We start from the raw sequence: 26,700 nt of genomic DNA on the forward strand, positions 1-26,700 counted from the left end.
TTTAGATGTAATCTGTTAAAGTGTTTTTCTTTTAATGTATTGATAGTAACGATGCAGTCGGAGCCACTTTACTCCTTGTCTTAATTGTTAAACAGTACAATTACCAACTCTGGAATCTACTACTACTGGCTCCATCCAGTCACTGCATCCTCAATTCCTCATTCAGATTAACAGTTAACTTGCAGTGTCTCTGGGTAAATGGACAAAGTACAACAACATTCACACAAACTTGCAGTGTGGCTGTTCTGGGTCAGGGAAGAGGACATCAGCTATCCATTCCCGAGGGACCATTGTGAGCATTTCCTAAATGTCTGCCCACTTTCCTGCTTAACATGGAAACAGTGGAGTTGTACTGCAAGGTAAGGTTTGATGAGGAGTGAATTGGAGATTTATTTTCTATTTTTTCATGGTGCCATATTAATTGCTTTTGTTGTTTATCCAAACAAATGCATGGATGTGGAATATTTCAAATTTAATTTCAGTTATTGGTAACATAGTAAATCCATGTTCCTATTTGTGATGAGACACATTGAGATTTTGTTGCATTTGCACACCGCTGTCATTCATTCATTTTTCATTTTCATTTTTTAAACAGATTATTGATTTTCTATTTATTTGCGTACCTGGTCACATCCCTCAGAGAAATCAATACTCATTTCTCTCAACCCAAATGTCAGCCTTATCATTGTTTTCTATTCTAAAGAAATGTTAATTTAAAAAAAGAGAGAAAAAAACAACAGATTTTCCAAAACTGAATCTTCAGTGAAGACATACTGTAGAAAAAGCCTCATGGAGTGTAATAACTAATCCATAGTAGGACTGGCACAGAGGGATGACCAATGTTAATTTTTAACACCGTTTAAGAGCATTTTATGCTGATCGCTGACAAATATATTGCCTGGGTGTGACAGGCCAATTTAACACGAGTACAGTTATACAGAAAGGAAAATGAATTACGTAATGATTCCTCCACTGTCACCTGCACTGTTGTTTAGTGTTTTTTGATGACGGGGACCGCAATGTAAATTAGCCCTCAGCCTTTATTCTGTTTTCATCCTCAGTGTATGTCGGAAAGTGCTCTTTTTAGCTTGGCTGGCTGGCTTTCTGTCCCCCAACAAACTCATTTGCTCTCTGTTCTTACACAAACAATTAACATGAGGCAGTCTATTCCTTTGTTAGGGAGCGAGTGTCTGGGTTGCAGACCCAGACACAGTCTGGATTTCAGCACAGCTCCTTCAAGACTACAGCCCTGGAGACAAACAGTTACTGCTACAGCTCGCAGATGGCAGGGTGAGAGAGAGAAGCACGCACACAAACACGGTAGCATCGTCAACGAGTAGCATTGATATTCTTACAGCTCCTTAACCCCCCGTCTCTGTTGGCAGGAGGTGCAGTACCCTGTGGCCTCGGCCGCTAATCTCCCCCCTATGGGGAACCCTGACATCCTTGAGGGAGAGAATGACCTAACTGCTCTCAGCTTCCTCCATGAGCCTGCGGTGCTCCACAACCTTCGTGTCCGCTTCCTGGACTACAATAGCATCTACACCTACTGTGGTGAGAGGGACCAGGTGGAGAGAGAGAGATGACAAAAAGGGAGACAGGAAGATATCAATATTAAAGGGGAAATCCCTTAAGTAGAGCAGTGGTCTTCAACCTTTTCAGGCCGTGACCCCCACAATATATATATATCTTTTCAACAATGTATTTATTGATTTTCCTTTTTCCACACAATACAAATATACAAAAAACAACAATGAACATAGAATTACTCATACAAAGAAAACAAAACCAAAAAAGAAAAACAACAACAGCACTACTCCTCTTCAGCTTCATCCATTAAATGTGACAAATTACTGTTCTTAAATTAATATATCTTATAAAACGACCCCACACCTCCTGAAACATTTCTTGAGAATGTATGTAATCTTCTCCAAAGGTAAACATAATGACAATTCCCTGAACCACTGTGTAATACTTGGTTTGTCTGGCCTCTTCCAGGTCAATGCTATCACTCTCTTAGCTTGTAAAATACATATATCTATAAACATTTGTTCATTACGCTTTATATTATGTCCCTCTGGATATAGACCGAGCAGGAAGAATTTTGGTTCTGGTACAATATTTATTGACAAAATCTTCTGTATTTCCTGCCCGACCTTCCCCCAAAACTCCATCAATTTTGGACAGGACCATAGACAGTGGAACAATGTGCCTCTATCTTCACCACATCTGGTGCATACATCCGGAATATTACAATTATACTTATTAAGTTTAACTGGTGTGATGTACACTCTCATAAGCCAATTGTATTGTTGATGTTTTAGACAAGTATTCCCAGTCTGGGCCTGGGCCATGGCTCAATGGTCCAGGCACCTTGGCTGGTAATCCAGTCTGGCAGTGTGCCGCAGGTTCGACTCCCGATCCCGACGGCCTTTACTGCATGTCTTCCCCCCATCTCTCTCCCCATTTCCTGTCAGCCTACTGTCTGTCCCTCCATAAAAAAATATAAAATAAAGGCAAAAGCCACAAAAAAAACATAACAAATAAATAAAATAATTCCCAGTCTGGGATTGAGCTTGTGCACAAACCGTAATCCACTGTTAAATCCTCCTGAATATCTGTTCTCCAGGCATTAAGCCTATCTTCCGAGGACTCCAGAGAAAGGTCAACCAACAGAGCATAAAAGTCAGATATTATCCCCCTTCCGAATGGGTCATTAACCAAAGCTTTCTCCAGCACAGACAAGTTCTAATACAATCCCTCAGTTGCAGATATTTAAAGAAGTGTTTGCGAGGGATATCATATTTAATGACCAGTCCTCAAACGAGAGCATACTCCCCCTACCCCTCTCAAATACATCCCTTAATTGACCCATTCCCCTATCAGCCCATAATTTAAAACCCCCATCAGCTCTACCTGGCACAAATTGATTATTACCCCAAATTGGGCTGAAGCAAGAGAGACGTGGAAGTTCTCCCAAAAATATATTGACCTCATGCCAGACTTCAATCATTGTTTTAACTATAGGATTGCTTGTAATTCTTTTTAGGTTTTTATAAGTATCTGAGTAAATATAAAGGGGGAATGGTAACTTCAAGGAGCTTGATTCCACATCTCTCCATGCCGGCACCGCATCCGTTGTAAAGTAGAACATTAGTGTTCTCACAATAATTTGAAATGGGGACCCCCACCTTGACAAGCACTTGAAGCATTACATTTAATTGCGAATGCAATGAGCGATTACTATGTAACCCAGGCAGAACTGTCTGTCTGTGTGTCACGCTGTGACACCACCCACCCGCCACCCAGAGGGCGCAGCTGTATCACACACAAAAAAAAACACACACGCGCACACACACACACACACACACACACACACACACACACACACACACACACACACAGTAGACAACTTTAAAAAAAAAGAAAACGTAAAATAAAAATGTTATTCTAATTGTTGTTATTGCAATTTACGAGCTGCGTTCGCTTCCCGCGTTCGCGCGTCTTACTTGTTTGACTTGGTTCAACACATATTGTAAAAATAGCTGATCTACAAACTCACAATGCTGTATATTATTTGATAATTTGGCCAATGTTTGTCCAGATTACTTTTGATGCAGGCACTAGCCACTCCTAAGCACAGCTTTGTGTGTCTGTAAGAGCACGGAATGTGCTCAGCTGATTGGATGAGCACGGAATGTGATGTAGGATGATAAGAGTGCTGCTCACTTCATAGGAGTGTGATTTTTATTTATTTTTAGGTATTAAAAGTCCTTAAATTGTCACTTTACTGTCATCTGGGGACCCCCCTCAAATCCATCCACAGGTTGAGAAAAACAAGTAGAATGCCGGAGAGGGTGAAAGGCAGATGGGTGTGATCCTAGTGGTTTTTGTTGGTCTGACAGACAGCTGTCGTGTGCTTGTGATCAGGGCTCGTAATCCCATCTTTATTATGTTTAAAGTTCATAGAGGATTCATTCACTGCCAGACTGCACTCACTGAATACCTCGCTGCTTTGTGACGCGTTGTGACGCGTTGTGAGCTTGCCTTGTAGATCGTCTATTATCATATAGCCAAAGTATAGGGCTGAAGTGGATACTCTATGTTTTGTAATAATATACAAAGTAACTAAACTAAATTTAAATAAACTAACTAAAGCTTTCAAACAAATGCAGTGAAGTAAAAAGTACAATATTTTCCTCTGAGATATAGTGGAGTAGAAGTAAAAGTATTGAAAACTGGAAATACTCGAGTGAAGTAAAAATGGCACAAAAGATTATATAATTATATAATTATATAAAGATACTTCTACTTCTTTCACCAGGAGTACTGGAGTAAATGTACATACTAGTTACTTAAAGGGATATTTCACTTTCATTTTACTGTCATCTGTCTACTCAGTTGCTTGATTCAGTAATTGGATATTTGATATTCATTTTAGCTGCCCCGCCCCCTTCTTATACAAACCCATTATAACTTCGAACCCGATTCTAACCATGATAGATTCATCAAAAACACCTACACTTTTTTCTGTTGACTGATATTGTCCTTCTAATACGTGAGGGGGCCGTTCTGTGTTTTCATTTATTTTTAATAATTATGTTGGAAACAAACCTCCTCCAGCTCCAGCCCCCCCCCCCCTCCTCACAATATCAAAAAGAATTATTAAAAATAAATTAAATGACAAACCACGTAATCACATATTAGAAGGACATTATCAGTCAACAGAAAATAGGTTGGGTATTTTCGATGAATGAGTTTTAAGTTATAATGGGTTTGTATAGGAAGGGGGCGGGGCAGCTAAAATGAATATCAAATATCTAAATACTGACTGAAGTAACTTAAAAACTGTCTGGGGTGTTCACATAAGCCTGAGTAGATGATGAAATGACCAAAAGTTATTTTGAAAGTAAAATATCCCTTTAATTCCTCCTCCTGCTCTTGCAGGTATCGTCCTAGTGGCCATCAACCCCTATGACCAGCTGCCCATCTATGGAGAGGAGGTGGTGGATGCTTACAGTGGTCAGGACATGGCTGACATGGAGCCCCACATCTTCTCTGTGGCTGAGGAGGCTTACCGTACAATGACCAGGTGAGAGGTCAAAGGTCATGGTAAAACAAAAAAAACGAGAAATCAGGAGTCCTAATCTAAAACACAATGACATCATCAGGTATGGATATCCCTGATGTCATAGTAAATGCGACCTGCTGTCGCAGTTAAGCCCATATGTCGAATCGGTCGGACCCACGGTTATCCAGAACCGCCACAAAAGGCCTCTGCCCGGGCCAGACTCCATATCGCCACAAAAGGCCTCTGCCAGAGTCAGACTCTACATTTGGGCATGCCTAACAAATAACATATATGGGCATATACAAGGGGACACAGCTGACATCAAAGGCCTCTGCCCGGGCCAGACTCCAGATTTGGGCATGCCTAAATACGGGTTCGTCCCACCGACTTCGGGCATCATTCTGACATCTGCATAGACTCCATATTCACTCATCACACCCTGTACACTCAAGACACGCTCCATTTATGGCCAGTGCACGCGACCTCGCCCTTTAGGGTCGCTCCTCGCCCTCAGGCGTCTTACTGGTTATATAGTATTGATTTTTTTGAGTGGTGCAAACCACTCCAACAACTGGCTTTGTACCCGTGTACCCGTGTTTGTTCGTACCAAAAAAACAAGCATGGTTGCTATGGTTAGCAACCAAAAAAACGAGCATGGTTGCTATGGTTAGTATGTGACGTCACTGACATCACAGATATCACGTCAGTACAGTAACTATAACAATAAATGTGTAGTTGCACCACTCAGTTAACACGGGTGTGATTTTTTAAATGATAAGTTGAATTGATTAGTTCGATTAACGGCACTCCTATTATCTATGTGTGTACAGGGAGGAGAAAAACCAGTCCATCATTATCAGTGGAGAGTCGGGCGCTGGAAAGACAGTCTCCGCCAAGTTCACCATGCGCTACTTTGCTGTGGTGGGAGGCGCTTCTCAGCAGACCAGCGTAGAGGAGAAGGTTCTGGCCTCAAACCCTATCATGGAGGTGATGATGATGGACCAAGCATTTATGATGAGAAATCCACAGCTTTTATTATGAGGGGCTTATGAGCAGCGGTGTTCAACTGGGGGTGACTTTCATACCTTTCATACCAGTAAGACGCCCTGAGGCCGAGAAGCGACTTCGCCCTTAATACGGCACAGTTGCTGGCCGGCTCCATATATGCAGATCTAGGTGATGATCCAGTCTTCTCCATGTATGGCTATCCAGGGTTTGATGAGGCCCTAAAGGGCAAGGTCGCGCTGAAACAACAGAGCTTCTTAATACGGCACAGTTAAGAAGCAGGAGTTAAACTATTAATCTGGTGTCCGTGAGGTCAGATGTAGAGTTGCTAGCCGGCTCCATATATGCAGATCTAGGTGATGATCCAGTCATTTCCATGTATGGCTATCCAGGGTTTGATGAGGTGTCGTGATCTTCATACATGGAGACAGCCATATATGGAGCGTGTCACGAGGCGTGACGGGCTACTGACATGAAATTCAGGTTTTCATAGTAAACCAACCATTATTTAGTTAGCATTTGAGCCACAGACCACCAGATGACATTTACGGTAGCCTCTCACATCCAAAACTTAGAATATTTTGTTATTGTTGGATAAGATTATCACAATTCCATCAATGCTGTATTGATGTGGTAGTGGTATAGAGAGATAACAGGCAAAGTTGATCAAAGTTACAATTGTTCTATATTCCCTAAAAACTTTAAGGTTTAAAAATAATGTAACTCTTGAGAGTGTAAAATTAAACCAAATGGACCTGTAAGGATCCATTTGGTTTCATTTTCCAATCTCATCAGTTACAGATCTATGACTATAAGGGTCCATTTGATTCCCTAACTATCCACCTTTTAGCTGGAGACCACCTGGACCCCCTCAAGGATAACTGGTGGTCCCCTGACCACTGGTTTAAGTTACTTAACGGAGTTAATTAAGTCTATGAAGTTCTATGAAATCTATGAAAAAGTGAAAATCCCAATTTTATACAATATTAGGTGCTTCATCTCTCTCTCAGCTAGGGGGTTCTTGTTGAAGACCCCTGTTATATAATCAAGCTAACAGATGCCATTATGCGGGGTTCCTTTATTTTACACAGTCCATTGGGAATGCTAAAACCACCCGGAACGACAACAGCAGTCGATTTGGGAAGTACATCGAGATTGGCTTTGGCAGCAAGGGGGACATCATCGGGGCAAACATGAGGACCTATCTGTTGGAAAAGTCAAGAGTTGTCTTTCAGGTAAACCATTTCCTGGCTGCTGAAGAGTTTTCACATTCTGATTTGTTTACAACTGAAATGACGCTGCTATATCCCGATTCATACGACTTAATATTGTGTCTGTATGTTGTTTTTGAACTGCTAAAACACGTGTTCCGAAAGGAAAATGAATTAATTTGAAGTTTAACAACGCATCTGTTCTCAGTAACTGTATTCATGTGTATGTACTGTAAGGCCTCAGCCGAGAGAAACTACCATATCTTCTATCAACTGTGTGCATCCAGAGAGCTGCCCGAGATGAGGGCTCTCAAACTGGGTGAGCCTTCACCATAGTCTGATATACAGTATGCTTGCCTTGTCAACTAAGTGAAGATAGGGATATAGCGGTTACAATTCAGTAGTCGTGATTCGTGAATGCCCTATAGAGCGTCGCAGTCCCGCCCCCTACCATGGACCAGGAAATGAATCCCAATGCATTTTTCCCATAGACATTTCTTAAAGTATTTATTTAAAGACGGTTACGCCGCGGACAAAGCCAACTCGAGTCGTGACAACTCATGACAACACAAACAATATTTTGGACCAAACAAATAATTACAAAGAAGAAAAACAACAAAAAAAGTGTTGTAACCTACCGTTTTTTTCTTCTTTCTAATTATTTGTTCGGCCCAAAAAATTGTGTTTGTTGTCATGAGTTGTCACGACTCGAGTTGGCTTTGTCCGCGGCGTAAACGTCTTTAAATAAATACTTTCTGAAATGTCTATGAGGAAAATGAACGGAGAATCATTTCCTGGTCCAGGGTAGGGGGCGGGACTGCGACGCTCTATAGCCTATAGTATATAGTTGTCGACTACTAACAAAGTAGTGGATATAAATCACATTTTATTCATCCATTAACACTTAAACAATTGTCATAAAAAACATCTCAGATACAACCATTAAAGGGTTAAATGATATAGAATAGGCAAACGTTAGTGTATGTGCAGTGTGATTTAAGGAGTCTGTTTGAGCGTCCTGCACTGAACGCACAACATCATTTGACAACTATGATTTGTTTGACAACAATTATCCATACATGTATTAAGAGAACGATAATATTTCAGTTCCTACAGCTGCATATCTGCTGTAGATATACTGCCCTGAATTATTAAAATAAATAATTCAAATTATATATTTTTTAAATCATCAACTAGTTTAACTACTGCCACAAGTGTCGACTAAGTGGTTATACTAGTCGACTAGTTGGTGAAACCCCTGCTTGTGACAATATTGTCTTACTTTTAAAATGTTGACGGCATCAATGTATTGCTCAAAGAGTGCTTTGGGTATAAATCCTACAGATGCTGCTGAACATTTCCGCTATACCAACCAGGGAGGAGATATGGTGATACCTGGTACTGATGATCAGGTGGACCTCGAGCGCACACGCAATGCCTTCACCGTCCTGGGTATAACGTGACTATTTTCACTCACTAATTCATCTTCTTCCTGCTCCAGGGTTAATATTTCAAGTGATTGATATATCAAGATCATTCAAAATTATTTTTTTCTTCTCTTTTTAACACTGCAGGTGTGCAGCATGACCAACAGATGGAGCTCTTCAGGATCCTGTCAGCTGTTCTGCACTTGGGGAATGTCAACATCCAAGCAAGTGGCAGAGGTGGTGATCGGAGTTACATTGATGTACGTATTTTTTGAGTGGTGCAATCACTCCAAGAAACAGCAATGTGTGTCCCTTTGTTTCAAATGATGTATACTAGGCTGTGTCTCAGTCACTGAGCTTGATGGAAAATGTTATACTTGCATACTCCAAACTCCAGCTATGCAAAAATGTCTATCTCTGTGGGCTTGCCGTAGTCTTTAATCCATTTAGACCTGGTGCTAACGTTGTTTTACCTTTGAATCCGGATGCCACCTCTGTGTCTCATTAGTTATTGCTATACATGTAACAACAACATTTATTTATTTATTTTTGAGGGGTGCTAGCCCCTCCTATATACAGCTTTTGTCCACACACGTCTCATATTTGCTATTGACAATGAAAGGAGAAATTAGGTCAAATATGACGTAAATGTGTGGCAACACAAACATTAAATGCCATTGACAATGAAGGGAAAATTCACGTCATATGTAGATGAGCAAATCGGCTAACCAATCACATTCAGTTGTTCATGAGATGATGTATGATCGATGATGTATAATGATAAGAGCGCCCTCACTTCGCACAGGTGTGATTTAAAAAAAATTTGAAGACAAATTTGAAGGTTTTCAGAAACCTTAGGTTAAGTTTTAGAAGTTTTTTTAGAATCGGACTCAGGTCTAAAAGGGTAAAGCGTGCTTCTGACTTCCAATAGATGCTTTCTGTCATTCATTAATTTAATTTAATTTCATATATTCGGACAAATGAAAATATGCACTAAAATAAAAACGCATCGCTTCGTGCCATGTTTCTAGCTTGCAGATCTGCTACTTTTTTTTAAAAGCCTTTGATAGATGTACAGTTACTGTAGGTTGACAGGAAACGGGGAGAGAGATGGGGGGAAGACATGCAGCAAAGGTTGTCAGGATCGGGACTCGAACCCACAACACGTTGTCAGGTTTACCATTACCAGGATTACCAGCCTGGGTGCCCAGACCGCTAGGCCAGCCCGGGCCAGATCTGCTACTTTTGATACTTTTGTTTTGTGTGATGCTGTACTGTAGTATGATCAAGTATGGCATTAATTTACGGAAAGAAAAACAAACAAACAAACAAACAAACAAACAAACAAACAAACAAACAAAAAATAGCAATGGTATGTATGTCCTGTGTATTTCTTTGTAGGGGAAGGATTGCTCTCTGGCTGTCTTCTCCAAGCTGCTGGGGGTAGAAGGTCCTCAGATGGCCCACTGGTTGTGCCACCGCAGGCTGGCTGTAGGAGGAGAGATGCTGGTCAAACCCATGTCTGGTCAGCAGGCGGTGGAGGCCAGAGACGCCCTGGCCAAGCACATCTACGGTCAGCTGTTCACCTGGACCGTCCACAGGCTCAACTCGGCCCTGCGCGCCCAAAGAGCCAAACCCAAGTCGTTCATCGGCGTGCTGGATATTTATGGGTGCGTTTGGGAGAGACGTTAAAGCAATGGTTAACTCATAAGCCAACTAAATGGAAAAAGCGGCACTCCAAAATAAAAGATGCAAGACTGGCTCAGATGCAGATGCAAAGAAATTGCATCTGCATTTATAAAGAAAGCCTGACGAAACGTTGTGTGATTTCCATTAAAACATTTGTAACTGCATTTGAAGAATATCCAAAGTATAAAATGTGGTTCAAGTGATTCAATGGTCAAATGAATGTGATGCTATAGTAACAAGACCCCCTGGTACGCCTCGAACCCCCCCCCCCCCCCCCCCCAAGGACCCCACCCCACTTTGACCACGTTAAAGGGATAAAACTATCATCCACAGTGTGTGAGTTGGGGTTGTGTCAAAAATGGTCTTTAAAATAATGTCATCTAATTATTAGCAAGCTATAATAAACCAGTCATCCCCCCCCCCCCCTCTCTCTCTCTGGCAGGTTTGAGACCTTTGACAGAAACAGTTTTGAGCAATTCTGTATAAATTATGCTAATGAGAAACTGCAGCAGCAATTCAATAGGGTGAGTCCGAAATGTGTGTGTGTGTGTGTGTGTGTGTGTGTGTTTGTTTGTTTGTTTGTTTGTGTGTGTGTGTGTGTGTGTGTGTGTGTGTGTGTGTGTGTGTGTGTGTGTGTGTGTGTGTGTGTGTGTGTGTGTGTGTGTGTGTCTACACCAAAACAGTTAAAACGTTGTCACAATAGTGACAACGTTTCAATCCGACTTGAGTCTTTGTCAAGCTAAAAGTGGAAAACATGGGAACCACACCCCTCTATGCATCATGCATGGTCCATAGAGCTTGTCATAGAGCTGACAAGCTCTATGACGACAGGTATAGTTAAGAATTCAAACCCACCCACGGTCATAGACTTCCAGAAGCAATTCATAATTCAAGTTTTTGTATGGCCAATAAGTTTGGGACATACAAGGTTTCCACCTGACAGCAATATATATATATATATATATATATATATATATATATATATATATATATATAGTGTCCTCATGTGACATCCCATTTAGTCAGCCTGTCTGCACGTGTGACCTGGGTCAACCATGGTCTGTGTGGTGTCTCTCTGCAGCATGTGTTCCACTTGGAGCAGGAGGAGTATGTGAGAGAGGAACTGGCCTGGAGCAGAATAGAGTTCAGTGACAACCAACCCTGCATCGCTCTCATAGAGGGACATCTGGGCCTGCTGGATCTGCTGGATGAGGAGTGTAGGGTCAGTCATGCACTCTGGTTTCTCTCTCTCTCTCTCTCTCTCTCTCTCTCTCTCTCTCTCTCTCTCTCTCTGCCGGTCTCTGTCTAACCTTGAGATCTCACTCCTTTTCTTGCACACGTGCGCACACACACGCACACACGCGCGCGCGCGCACGCACGCACGGCGCGCACGCACGCAAAGATTGATACAGATTCTGAAACTACAATGTGCTGTTTCCATGACGATCATGGGGAAACATTGTTGAAATAAGACAGACTAAGACACTCTTATTGTTAGAGCAATCCTCATAAGTAATGAGTAGCCTCTCATTTATTGATCAGATGCCCAAGGGCACAGAGGAGAGCTGGGCACGGAAGCTCTATGACCAACACCAGAGCAGCAAGCCCCATCCCAACTTCCGTAAACCTCGGATGTCCAACACTGCTTTCATCATACTGCATTTTGCTGATACGGTAAGAAGTTAAGAGATGTTACTGTGAACCTATCTCCTCTAGCCACATGATCCAAACTATGCTAGATCACACTTGAAAATAGTGTTACAGTATTTGTAGCGCCCAAGTCCCTATACGTACTTTAATAGGCACTACTGGTTACCGACAGCCAGGTTTGAATGACGTGTGCTCAAAAGACCAGATGTGTCCATTCAGTTGAAATAGATTTATTTTCTATCCAAAGTCCTATACTTCAGCATATAAATAAACATAACATTCAAAAGATTATAGACCACGAGCCCTCCGAACACTAAACACTAAAAACTGTTTGCCTCTGTCAGTGGTCTTGCGTTGCCAGACTGTTGCCTCTCGCAATTCTTGTGGAATAGTTGTCTGGCTACACGCAAGACTACTCTGTCAGCAGTACCTGCACGGGCCTTGATTGACAAGCCCTGCAGTGACATACAAATAGATACATGGCTCAAATGGCTCTTACAATATTGTTAAGTATTATCATTAAAATCGTAGCGTTTTTCCCAGTTATTTAGGGGCTAGCCTCAGAGAGGCTACAACAAAGTGAACAAACGCAGGCATTTTGTGGTCCCCGGCCCACAAGTTGGGAATCACTGATGGAATGTATTTTTGTAAAAAGACCTATTGTGTTAGTTTTTCCACAGACGATAAGTGCTCTGCATACAGCTAGATTGTTTGTTAACTTGTTTTGGTTCTCTTGTCAGGTCCAATATGAATGTGACAGCTTTTTAGACAAGAATCGTGGCACAGTGTTTGAAGAACCCATTAATATTCTGAGAGCAAGTCAGGTAATTATGTTATCTTTCTATCTATCACATATATCTGATATCTGACCTTGTGACCTTCCCCTTCAAATCAGTCACATTTCAAATCACACATTTCCTCGATTTTTCTTATATGTGTGCGTGCCATGCGCACACACGCTTTTTGTGTGTGTATGAACTGTATGCATAATATACTGTACACAGTACTACACACAAATCTTTTGGTCATCGATAAAATTACTGCTTTCCTGTGTGTGTGTGTGTGTGTGTGTGTGTGTGTCTGTGTGTGTGTGTGCATGTGTGTATGGGGTGCACACGCTGGCCCACACATGCTTCAGTCCGAGCTGGTGGCCGAGCTGTTTCAAAAGGATCCTGCAGAGGGCAGTGTGTCCCTGTCAGGTGGGAAGTCTTCTCTGGCCAATGGAAGCATCAGCTCGGGGAAGAGAGCTCACAGGGAACACAAACTCACTGTGGGCTTCCAGGTTAGTGGTCTTCTTCTGTCCATTTGACTGGACTGACTCCCTGCCCTGGATCCCTGGCCTGAGCGTTCAATCCCCAGCTAAATGATTGCTCGTTTTAGAATCAAATGGACGCTTTACGGGCCTGTATCGTTACAGTGTGTGTGTACACATTTCAGCAGGTCTATTTGTGCAGTTGAATTCACACTGAAGATGAATTACTATAGATTGGGGCTCCTTTCATACATAATATCAAATGTTGGTCGATGGCCTAATACAGTTGGTTCTCAATGTATTTGTTCTCAATATGTCAGTTTGAATGTGTCAACCTGACATATTGAGCCTATGACACAGATGTATTTTCTTGGGGTCTAGTATGACTATAGTAAATGATAAAAAAAAGAAATCGCTATAATATTTTGTAAAAAAAATACATATTTAGCCCCATACTCGAATGCCCTCGCCCCCCTGTCAAAAACAGCTAAAATCCCTAAAACGAAAGAAAGCAGCAAATGAAAAAAAAAGAACACTCATCTTTTACTTTCTCTAATAACAACCTAAAACATGAACCTTGGTTGAAAAAATCTAAAGTTGTCCTTTAGTGAAGGACCCCCAAAATTATATGTATTTGGCTGCGGACCTCCATCTCTATTTTTCTGCTTTTAAAATATTTTGGACCCCACTTTGAGAACCACTGGCCTAATAAAACTGGGTGTCCTTGAAATTGAAAAGTTTTAGAATCACTTGTTTAGATGTTCCCTCGGGCTGTTGGGCTTGTCTTTATCTGTCCACTGCAGTTCCGTCAGTCCTTACAGCTGCTGATGGACACTCTGAACAGCACCACTCCTCACTATGTCCGCTGTATCAAACCCAACGACTGCAAAGAGCCTTTCATGTAAGTACTGTACACTACATTTGTGTGTATTTGCTTGAGACAGAATTACAGAAAATTAGAATTATGTGCACTGGACCCTGGTGCTTGCAGGAGCAGTAATACAATGGTAACCTATTTTAAAACTATACAATTTTGCTTCTAATAGTCTACTTTTTTGTTTTTGCTCAAGACAGCCCAGAGTAATAATATGAAATGGTGTATTGTCAAATTAATAATTTTAAGAGCAGAAACCTAGCCTAAATGTAATTGGATGTGGGGCATGGTAAGAGACCTGGATATCGAATAGGACGGCAGCGCTGGCCTCCAAAAAGTGTGAGAACCACTGCTATACAACAGAGTGTTTCCTTGCCAGGTTCGACCCTAAGAGGGCTGTCCAGCAGCTGAGAGCCTGTGGCGTGTTGGAGACCATTCGGATCAGTGCAGCAGGCTTTCCATCCAGGTACACGGCTCTGGCAGACATTCTTCACTAGCTACTCTGCAGGTCTAAAACATTAGTCTACATACTGTAGTACCTGTAGCACCTAATTTGTCTGTATATTTCCAAGATGGACATATGAAGAGTTCTTCCGGCGGTACCGCGTTCTGCTCCGAGGAACTTGGAGCAAAGAGCAGGCCCACACCTCATGCCGACAGACCCTGCCCGAGCTCATCCCCGACCCGGACCAGTACTGCTTTGGCAAGACCAAGGTGTTTTTCCGGGCGGGCCAGGTGGCTATCCTGGAGAGGCTGAGGTCGGAGAGGCTGAGGGCAGCCGGGGTGATCATCCAGAGCTGGGTCAGAGGATGGCTGGCACGGATTCAATACACCAGGATCCGCTGGGCAACCCTCACCCTGCAGAGATACTGCAGGGGAGCTCTGGCCAGACGGTGAGGTTGGGAAGAGAGATGGAAATCACAGTTGTGGCTGTGGGTGTCACTCACTTTGTGTGCATCCGACCGGACGAAAAGGTCTACATTCATTTTGATCCTTTGTATCTTATGTGTTCCAGGCTGGTCATGACCATCCACTACACCAAGGCAGCCTTGGTGATCCAGAAGACCTACCGCATGGTAGCGATCAGACAGCTGTTCCTCATGATCCGCCAGGCCACCGTCACCATCCAGGCCTTCACCAGGGGCACACTGGCCCGACGCAGGCACAAACAGGTAACGGCAATCAGCAGGCGACCCATGCAGTGATTTGCTAATAGGCTCTATGCACAGCAGCCATATTGGAAAGAAATCGGGCCTCTTAATTCCTTCCTTTGGTTCCATTTGGTTCCATTTGTACACTCTCAGAGACAAGTTACACACCTGTAACTCCGTAAGGGGCCATTTGGAACCCCCTCAAGGAATCATGAGGGTACCTGGACCACACTTTCAGACCCACCGGTGTAGCAGAGTGTTTCCAGTGAACCAACATTACACAATATCAGCACCCTGACTCTGTTTGACCTGAATAATGAACAGAGCCTTCATTAGTATAATTGATAAGACCTGCCCAATTTCTTTCCAATATAGCTGCTGTGCATAGAGCCATATTGTCTTAAACAGTGACCCTTTAAAAAAACATGATATCATTATTTTGACATGTGCAGATGGTGGCAGAGCGGGCCGCGGTGTTGTTGCAGTCAACGGTGCGTGGCTGGTTGGCGAGGCAGGCCTATAGGCGCGTGCGGTCGGCGGTGGTGCTGATGCAGTGCTGCGTGCGTCGCAGGGCCGCCCGGAGACAGCTGCTGAAGCTGAAGGCAGAGGCCCGCTCGGTAGAGAAATACAGAGAACTCAACAAGGGCATGGAGGTCAAAGTGATGCAGCTACAAATGAGAGTCGACCAGCAGGTTGGTGAACAGCAGCTGAGCTTGGAAGGGGTTGGGCGGGGTAAAAAATAAAAGGAATTGAAATAAATTAATTATATCATTTATTGGGTTGAAATAAATGATAGGGCTAGGCAATTAACTAAAAATATATCAAGATTCAAAACCGATATTTAGAACCAATTAAACTTAATCGTGCTCATGTAGGTTAATCTAGTAATGGAGAAGCAGGTTTATTAATATTTTTCTTATATATATCATATCTGTATTATCAACGAATCGACATGAAATATATATTTTTTAAATAATCCACTAAATTGATTAATCTGATTAAACAACTAACCCTTTATTATACTTGCATAATACAACTATACTTGGTGTACAAAAGTATGTTGAAAATGAGTGGTATTCCCCTTTAAGTACTGTACAATTTTAAGGTATTTGTACTTCGAATTTCCAGTACTTTTAAACTTCACTACATTTATGTGAAAACTGTAGTTACTAGTTTTTTTGTAGATTTTGATTATTATTACCAAACATACCCTATTATTATTTTTTCAAAATATTTTTATACCTTAGAAAACTTGAAACGGGACATTCTGCACAATAGGTAAATTTTGATACCAATACTTTAGTACTTTTACTCTGGACTTACTTACCGGACTTTTACTTCTAAACTTGTACTTGTACTTCTAAATTGCAGTATTGGTACTTTTACGTATAAGTAACAAACGTGAGTACCTTTTTTCCACCACTGTTTGTGCTGGGTGTGTCCAGGCCAGGGACAGGGCCGCTCTGAAGGAGACCCTCCATGCTGAACGAGAGGCCCACAGCGCAGAGCTGGACGCCCTCAGGGGGGCGCTGCAGAGGCTGGAGAGCCAAAAACAGCACGTCACTCTGCATCCAGTCCCCGTGGTGGTCACTGAGAAGGAGATGGAGGAGAAGAGGAGGGCAGAGGAGAAGACCGCTCAGGAGATCTCACGGCTCACACAGGTACCGTAGATGCAGCCAGCCACCGCATATAGCCGCAATTGGCAACTCTAGATGTTTTTTATAATGGGATGAATCTAGAGTTGCAATACCCTCCATAATCCATTGACTCCCCATTCATCCAGTTTGCTTTTGCGATCTGCTTGTATTAAGCAACGTTAAACTCACCAACATTGCAGCTCTAGGCCAAGCTTGAATTATCCTCTTTCAATCTGTCAAGCTTTTGTCTCATAAAAATCCACCGTAGACATGTTATGAGCTACTTTCTGCCAAGAAATTCTGTGCAGGTGATTCTTTTTCTAAGTGTTGGAGTTTGGAAGCACTCGTCAAAGTCACTGAACGGCCTTGCGTATCCACTGCTCCTGTGATACTACAGATTTAACTGAGCAAGCATGACCCAGAATCTGACATCACAAACCCCCCTGAAGCAGAGCCTGACATACAGAGTTTTTACATGGACCCGGTTGAATAGCTTTGACGTGTATGTGTATTTGTTTGTGTTGCGATGCTTTGTATTACTATTTCACACCTTTTTCCCTCAATTTCTTTGACACATAGGAGCTACAGGCCCTGCAGACAGAAAGGGAGCGTCTAGCGAAAGAGAACGAGGAACTCACTTCACGTCTTGTTGAACAAGAGAAGAGACAGGAGGGTAGGTGACCCAACCTCCACTGTCCTGAAGGATTTTCTTTTGATCAATAGTGAAGTTCTCTCTTTCTCAGTCTCAGTGTGTGTGTGTGTGTGTGTGTGTGTGTGTGTGTGTGTGCGTGCGTGCGTGCGTGCGTGCGTGCGTGCGTGCGTGCGTGCGTGCGTGTTTGTGCGCGCGTGTTTGTGCGCGCGTGCAGAGTGCGTACGTGACGCTGTGTCCCAGGCGGGGGAGTCTCTGAGGGCTGAGGTGGATGATGAGCGGAGGAAGTACCAGGGTCTGCTGAGAGAATTCACAAGACTGGAGCAGAGATACGACAACCTCAAGGAGATGAGCCTGATCACAGAGGTACAAACATTCAAAGAATATAGCAGTGGACCACTGCTATATTCTTTGAATGTCTGTGGTCCTTGGCCTGAAAAACTTTTTTCAGGCCAAGGACCACTTAGCTGAGAGAGAGAGAGATGAAGCAGGGGTCCCCTGACCCCCCCACTACATTGTGTGTGAAATTGTTTTGCAGATTATTGCTTTTCATAGATTGTTTTTTCTTAATATGTTGGATTCATGTTAATGTGTATTTTCAGTCATTTTACCACTTAAACCATCAATACTTAGTAAACCTGACCTTTAGCTCTGTACTTGCTCTTTTTTAATTGTTCACCTCAGAGAATAGCCTATCTACAAGCTCACGCTGTGAACTTGTAGATCTGCTATTTCCGTCCAATGTTCTCTTCAGAATAGAGATCGCTGTAGGGTTGAAGTGGTTAATGCTGAAAACCCCTGGAATAAAGCACTATTTATTAACACTTGTTTGAACAAAAGCCAAATATCACAGCCCCTTTTAAGGTTAAAATATTGAAAAGTTTAAAAGTGTTCTTTTGCCCATGGCAGCATGCCAAGGGTCACAGACGAACTGACTCCACCCAGAGTGTGGGCTGGGAGCCCACCTCTCCCACCCCCATGTCCCCGTCCTTCTCCAACCCACCGCTCTTCCCATCTACACCCACCTCTCCAGAGGAGGTCCGCAGGGTCAGTGTAACCTCTGCCAGCCATGAGTGGAGTGTCCCTATCTTGGGCGCCGAGACAAACATGGTGAGAGAATATAAAGCTAGATCTTAGCAGTGGCAGCCATTTTGTTTACCGACTCTGGTTCTGATTGCTTGTTTGTTATTGCTTTAAGGAGCCGCTAATGGAGAGGATGGGCGTGGCCAAAGACACAGCAGTGAAGATGAGAGGAGAGGACCTGGGACATGCTTATGATGCTGTTCGAGTAGCCAACAAGTCAGTGTTACATTTCACCATAACAAGCTGTTTCATATATACAAAGTATTCAGTGGTGTAAAGTAACTAAGTACATTTAAAGTGCTGAGGAATGTTATATGTACAGTATGTGTAGCCTGGCTTGACCATATAATACTAATATCACACTGCGTGGATATGCCGAGGGCAATTTGTTTTGCACCGGCAGACTCGTGTCTGGCCACGTCCACGGTGGCTAAAATGAGCTAAAATGCTTCTTAACTACTTTTTGAATGTTGGCATGGTGTTAGGTATGGGCATAAGGTTTTCAAAAACCATTGCAAACTAATTTGGCTCGCCCCCTAGTGGTCGGTTTGCAATGAAACCACTATTAGATATGTCAGTATGGGCGCTCCCAATACGTTTGCACAGCTTTTTGAAATCATTATACCCATATCTAACACTACGCCAACATTAAAAAACTAGTCACCAAAAGCCAAATCTTTACAAGTGCGACCCCAGCTAGGCATAAGGGCTAAGGCAAGATAGGGCCCTATAGAATGCTTTTCTTTTCCACCAATGTGTCTGGTCAGGTTCTTGGAGGGCCAGCTCCGTAGCCAGCACAGCCAGTGGGAGAAGGAGAGGAAGTCTATGGGGAACACACAGCCGCGTGGAGATGTTGCCCTCGCTGATCCTCCCTCTAGGGCACTGCATCAGGTACACTGTCAAACTCTGAGCCCTCACAGGTTCATATGGTTAGGTTTAGGCATAGTTTTACTGAGGTTATGTTTAGGAATACCTTGTGGTCGCCGGATTTGACTTGGGGTGGGCATGTTTTGGGGGTAGCGCTCTTGTATTTGACTAGTACATTCACTGAGTTAAATTAACTCTGGGAAATTGTCTGTGTATGACCCCATAGGTCATAAAACCTTCAACTGTGTGTGTGTGTGTGTGTGTGTGTGTGTGTGTGTGTGTGTGTGTGTGTGTGTGTGTGTGTGTGTGTGTGTGTGTGTGTGTGTGTGTGTGTGTGTGTGTGTGTGCGTTCAGGATGTGCAGGAGTTGCTCGATGCACGAGAACAGGAGTGTGTGAGACTAAGAAGAGAGGTAAAGGAGTTGAGAAGCACAGTCACAGTCAGACGACTACTGGCTCAAACAGGTATGATATCACTGGTTGTGATACACATCAGCATAACGTTGTTGTAGGGCAGAAACCTACTATCTCTATTCTAACCTTTTGTGTTTTTTCATAAATTAACATCCTAATTGATCATACTACTGCTACTTTTTCTATTTTTGAATTTGAGTCCTGAAAAGAAACAGTTTTGGTGAGGTTTCCACCCGACAGAGACGATATGGAGGTGATAAAGGGACTCCACTCATGACACATTGTGATACATTTACATTACTACTACAGCAATACAACTGCTTTCTTTCATATCACTGTCCCCGGAAAATCATTATTTAAAACATCAGAAGTTAGTGAAAAGTTATAAGCATCCAATTACCTGGCCTCCTCATTCAACAACTCAGAGAAGTATAAACTCTAATGCATTAAGCCCAATTCATGGTAGCAAAAACAACACATTTCCACATGGATTTACAGCTGTGTAGTCTTGTCTTGTCTCCCCTGTTGTCTGGTCTGTGTTATGGTGTTTTCTCCACCCAGTCCTCCCATCATCGTTGCCCCCAGAAGGCTCTACTCCCTCCCAACCTAAAGCAGTGGCAGTTACCTGCTTGCTGGAATGTAGGAAGAAAGATGAGGCCAAGCTCATCAAGAACCTCATCACAGGTGAGAAGTCATATTATCTTTTATTTGTACTCAAACAGCTGCATTTGTAACCAGACCACTTTCAACCCGGAGTCACTATGTTATTATAGGTGAACATTTAAACAAGAATAAAATAAAATATAAAAGTCTAAAATAGCGATAATCACAGACCTACAAGCTCACAGGAATACAAAACATGCTCCCCCGGGTCAAATCTATGCCAAACCCTAACCTTATTCCTAAACGTAACCTCAGTAAAACTATGCCTAACAATCTAACCCTATTCCTAAACTTAACCCCAGTAAAGCTCTGCTTAGCCTTAAACGTATCCTCAGATACTTTGTGACTTGTGTGTTGTATGATAAATCTAATACAATGGGCAATAGCTAAGACTTAAATTGTGTGAATATGACCTGTGTGAGTGTGTGTGTGTGTGTGTGACTGTGTGTGTGTGTGTGTGTGTGTGTGTGTGTGTGTGTGTGTGTGTGTGTGTGTGTGTGTGTGTGTGTGTGTGTGTGTGTGTGTGTGTGTGTGTGTGTGTGTGTGTGTGTGTGTGTGTGTGTGTGTGTGTGTGTGTGTGTGTGTGTGTGTGTGTGTGTGTGTGTGTGTGTGTGTGTGTGTGTGTGTGTGTGTGTGTGTGTGTGTGTGTGTGTGTGTGTGTGTGTGTGTGTGTGTGTGTGTGTGTGTGTGTGTGTGTGTGTGTGTGTGTGTGTGTGTGTGTGTGTGTGTGTGTGTGTGTGTGTGTGTGTGTGTGTGTGTGTGTGTGTGTGTGTGTGTGTGTGTGTGTGTGTGTGTGTGTGTGTGTGGTTAAGATGTGCGTGGACACAGTGCCTTGTCTCTGCCCCCTGGTCTGCCGGCCAGTGTGCTGTTCCTGTGTGTGCGCCAGGCTGACTGCAGTGGAGACCAGACTCGTGCACGTTCACTCTGTAGCGCTGCCGTCACTGGCATGAAAGGAGCTGTAAAGGTAACAGTAACACTAACGTCATCATCTGTGACAATTTAACTGTGACAGTGTATGCATTGTTACAGAGAGAAGCTTGCCTCCTGGCTACCTAAAGGAGTAGTTCACCCAAAACATGACTTATTTTCTATCAATTACACACCCCGTGAAGCCTTGAATATATATATATATATATATATATATATATATATATATATATATTCACGTTTTGGGCCATAACTCTTGAACCATATTTATCGACATTGTTTTTATCATGATGCAACCATGTACACCTTTTTGTGTTTTCTTCAAAACACACTTTTCTAGTGCTCTTACAGAAGTCACAAATCGGAACACATTATCCCTGACGTCATGTGATCACATAATCAGCCAATAATTTGATGACTGGCAGAGTCGGGGACTCCTCTCCTACCAGAGATTCTGCTGGATTTATTTTGGGGGGTGGGGGGGTGAAATACTCCTTTAAGTTAGTGGTTCTCAAACTTGTTTGTGCCAAGTATTTTTTGACCCCGATCTGAAAAAGTTTTTGTGCCAGGGACCTGCGGAAGAGACGATTTGTGATGTTGTGAGATTAAAACATTTTCAAGCACTTTCAAGATTTTTAAGCAGAACAGCAAACTACCATAGTTATTGTCTTTATACTTAAAGGCATTTCTTTATATTTACCATCCCAGGTATAACACGCATGGTAACACTAATGCTACACGTACACCCTCCACCAAGGACAAAAGGGAAACGAAAACTTAAATGAAAACAGATGCCGCTCAAGGGGCAGTGGGGCCTCCCAGCCAACTCTGTATCTTAGCAACCAATGAGTTGCAATGGCAGCATGTGTACCTCTATAATCCACATAGTTGACATTGACATTATTTGAAAATATGATTTGTTGTCTGAGATCTCTCTTCAACACACACACACACACACACACACACACACACACACACACACACACACACACACACACACACACACACACACACACACACACACACACACACACACACACACACACACACACACACACAGAAGTGTTAATTACTTAACAATTACTGACACTTCTGTTCTATTATCTTCTTGCAGAAACATAATAACGATATAGATATGACAGCACTGTGGATGAAAAATACCTGTCTGTTGAATGACCTATTGACCCAGCACTCGACAAAGCAGGTAAAAATCTTACCATACTAACAAGAAATGTGTAAATAATTCTGTGCCTCTATAATCCACTGGACAAAGACGACCGTGGCTGAGATACCTTTGGGCTGCCTGGTAACACGAAAAAACCTTGTGTGCACTGCAGGCCTATAATACTCTGCTGGCCGCAGATCGGCTAATGAACAGCATGTCAATATTTAATCAGGAGTGTCCACTGGTCATTGCAAACAATGTGAGGAGGATAGCAGAATAGTAATGTATTATTAAAAGCGGCATTATTGATTCTTATTGCAGTGTTATTGATTCCCATAAGGTTGGAACCCTGGGGTCAGAGGCATTGGTTCCATTGACCTGCGACCTCAGTGACCTGAGCCGAACCCTCAGCGACCTGTGCATCCAGACCTACCAGCAGCTCCTCTCCATCACGGAGGCACGTCTCCAGAACATTATAGGTCAGTGGTTCTCAGAGTGGGGGGTCCGGGGACCCCCTACTCTATAGGTCAGTGGTTCTCAGAGTAGGGGGTCCGGGGACCCCCTACTGAGTGGTTCTCAGATACTCTGATATAGTCGTATACTCGACTTCATTACATTTCAAAGTAAATATTTTACTTTTGCTCCATTATATCTCTTGGAAGGCAAAAAATATAGAAATATACCACTTGAGCCCTATTTAAAATATAGTCGATATTTAGCCGACCTAGCTAAGCTCACAATGTGTCGTGAATCAGATTTTTCTTCAATGGAAAATCATTGATTATTGATGGAAAATGTCAAATTTAAAGTAAGTACAAATTCGACAGAGTCGAATTTGACCAGGAGTATCTATAGTTTGTCTCAATACCTGGGAGTTGAGTACATGTTCTTACCCTCCCTCTCCCCCACAGTCACAGCCATGTTAGAAAGTGAGACCATACCGGGCCTGTCTGGGTCTGCTGCTCTCAAACTGGGAGGGTCCAGGAAGCGAGCGGGTTCAGACCCCCGGGGCGTGGGGTCCGACGCCCCCACAATGGCGTCGGTGCTGAGGGAACTGGGGGCCCTGCACACTGCCCTGTCCCGCCAGGCTCTGCCCGCCAGCCTGGTGGAGCAGGCCTTCCACCAGCTCACCTACCTCATCGCTGCCTCAGCGCTCAACAGCCTGCTGCTGAGGAAAGACATGTGCTGCTGGAGCCGAGGCATGCAGATACGGTAAGACATGTGCTGCTGGAGCCGAGGCATGCAGATACGGTAAGGACAGACATGTGCTGCTGGAGCCGAGGCATGCAGATACGGTAAGGACAGACATGTGCTGCTGGAGCCGAGGCATGCAGATACGGTAAGACATGTGCTGCTGGAGACGAGGCATGCAGATACGGTAAGACATGTGCTGCTGCAGACGAGGCATGCAGATACGGTAAGACATGTGCTGCTGGAGACGAGGCATGCAGATACGGTAAGACATGTGCTGCTGGAGACGAGGCATGCAGATACGGTAAGGACAGACATGTGCTGCTGCAGACGAGGCATGCAGATACGGTAAGGACAGACATGTGCTGCTGCAGACGAGGCATGCAGATACGGTAAGACATGTGCTGCTGCAGACGAGGCATGCAGATACGGTAAGACATGTGCTGCTGCAGACGAGGCATGCAGATACAGTAAGGACAGACATGTGCTGCTGCAGACGAGGCATGCAGATACAGTAAGGACAGACATGTGCTGCTGCAGACGAGGCATGCAGATACAGTAAGGACAGACATGTGCTGCTGCAGACGAGGCATGCAGATACGGTAAGACATGTGCTGCTGCAGACGAGGCATGCAGATACGGTAAGACATGTGCTGCTGCAGACGAGGCATGCAGATACGGTAAGACATGTGCTGCTGCAGACGAGGCATGCAGATACGGTAAGACATGTGCTGCTGCAGACGAGGCATGCAGATACGGTATGCAAGCAAGTGCACAGATGGACACATGCATGTCAATTAATGTTTGCCACGATTTATTTCAGTCATTTTGGAATCCACTGGAATCATGCCGTGCACTGAGAATAGCCTATAGCTACAAGCGTTGTGAGCTTGCTGTTTTTGGTTGTTGGCTATATTTCATTGAAGTGGTCAAACTAGCAATTAAAGAGTGTTTGAATTGGTCAAACTAGAATGCATGTTCAGAAGCATCTTCCAAAATGGACTTCCATATTTCACAAAAGAAAAAGGTTAAAGCTTCAATGTGCGATTTCTTCAACTGGAATGTACTGTAGAACACATGTTCAGAACAATATGAACATTATAATTCTACATACTGGAGGGTATGCGCATGCTTAAAGTGAATAGCACATCGAGTGGCAAATCGAATGGCAAAGCAACAGGCAAAGTGAGTTTAACATTGTTTAATGTTGTTTAATGCACTCAGATATGACTTTTCTGTTTGGATTCATGGGCTGTCAAGGCCAGAAAGTAGATTTTTGACACTCAGCAGGCATTCCTGCATAACCTCCGGGTTTGATGATGATGTCACGCGCATACCCTCTATTGTGCTAATTGATTAGGAAATCACAGATTTGGGACATGGCTTAACAAAAGTTTCAGTCATAAGCTTTTATTTTGCTTTAAACCTTGCATGCATGTGTAGACCTGTTAGGAGAGACTGTTTCCGGACTGCAGCTATTGATCTTTTTTTAGATACACAGAGATGTCTTTTAATGCAAATTTAAAATTTTCATAATAGACTAACTCCACTGGATTACCCTTATATCTGGATATGTATGATGGATTGTTATAGTTCACTATTAAGGGGTGTTTTAATTTACTATTGTTGAACCATAATCTTAAGGCCAGCCACTTCTTGAATCCAACTCATCATTTGGAACACTTACACAAACATGGTTCTTAATGTAAGAGTACAGAGTAAAACATTTATTATTATTATTAAATACCCTTACATTTTTGTTATTATTTTAAAAACATTTCTCTCTGCCAGATATAATGTGAGCCTGTTGGAGGAGTGGCTGCGTTGCCATGGCCTGCAGGCAGGGGGTGCTGTTGCCATGCTGGAGCCACTCATTCAGGCCGTCCAGCTGCTGCAGGTGGGGAAGAAGACTGAGGCGGATGCACAGGCCATTGTTCAGACCTGCACCGCTCTGGCCAAACCTCAGGTGGCTCTCCCTTTGTTTTTTTTCTTTCTTTCTGCGTTTGTTGAAAAAAAAAATCTTAATAATAATAATAATAATGAACTGTGTAACTCCAGTGTGTTCAGCTCTCAGGCCTGCATGTCTTTGATGTCTTACTTGGCTCAACAGATTGTGAAGATCCTGACCCTTTACACCCCCGACAGCGACCTTGAAGAAAGAGTCACGCTGAATTTTATCCGCACTATCCAGGTACACACCATGGTAGTATGGTCGAAATGCTAGGTCAATTTTTACAATCTCATAGTTAGATTTATTTAAAATTATGTTAAATAATGTTATAATTTGGCATTGTCATAAATGCAATATCTCGTTGCTGTTGAGCAGACACCTTATCTCCATATTTTAACTTTCTTTTGTAAATGAATGCCCTATACTTGATCAAAAGTATCAAAAGTAGCAGATCTACAAGCTTGTTGAGCATGTAGATCTGCTATAATGTTGACGTTTTTGAATTTGAATCCTGAAAAGTGACCGTTTTGAACAGTACCGTGTGTACCATCAAGTCTCCACAGTGAACATGCATGAAATGAATGAACCTTTTGGTGCATAATGAGCCATTGTGTCTCGGCTCTTGCAGGGTCTTCTGAAGGAGCGCTCTGACGGTCAGCCTTCCCAGCAGCTCCTGATGGACGTGAGGCGTGTGTTCCCCGTCACCTTCCCCTACCAGCCTCCCCCAGCGCTTCACGCTGAACACTTACACATCCCAGACTCCATTAAGCTCTCCTTCCTCCGCAAAGCCTGAAGTCTGAGTTGTACCTTTAGTCACACATACAA

General features: G+C 43.1%; 1 protein-coding gene across 1 annotated transcript; it reads left to right on the plus strand.

The window, feature by feature from the left end:
• Positions 1-332: 332 nt before the first annotated feature.
• On the plus strand, positions 333-26,700 carry LOC306926146 (unconventional myosin-Vb; the record flags this gene model as incomplete). The annotated part of the gene is made up of 35 exons (XM_079505406.1): positions 333-359; positions 1,180-1,290; positions 1,386-1,554; positions 4,948-5,092; positions 5,902-6,058; positions 7,168-7,311; positions 7,525-7,606; positions 8,632-8,739; positions 8,862-8,974; positions 10,116-10,384; positions 10,846-10,927; positions 11,485-11,625; positions 11,946-12,077; positions 12,794-12,877; positions 13,192-13,335; positions 14,109-14,206; positions 14,559-14,645; positions 14,752-15,072; positions 15,195-15,351; positions 15,783-16,022; positions 16,776-16,991; positions 17,547-17,640; positions 17,834-17,982; positions 18,526-18,663; positions 18,815-18,915; positions 19,467-19,590; positions 19,921-20,029; positions 20,540-20,662; positions 21,454-21,605; positions 22,683-22,772; positions 23,080-23,212; positions 23,645-23,945; positions 25,716-25,890; positions 26,035-26,115; positions 26,504-26,700. 35 exons carry the CDS (start codon positions 333-335, stop codon positions 26,666-26,668), a joined length of 4,962 nt encoding a protein of 1,653 aa, XP_079361532.1. The 3' UTR covers positions 26,669-26,700.

This window comes from Electrona antarctica, assembly GCF_951216825.1.
Source record: "Electrona antarctica genome assembly, chromosome: 7".
Classification (NCBI taxonomy): domain Eukaryota; kingdom Metazoa; phylum Chordata; class Actinopteri; order Myctophiformes; family Myctophidae; genus Electrona; species Electrona antarctica.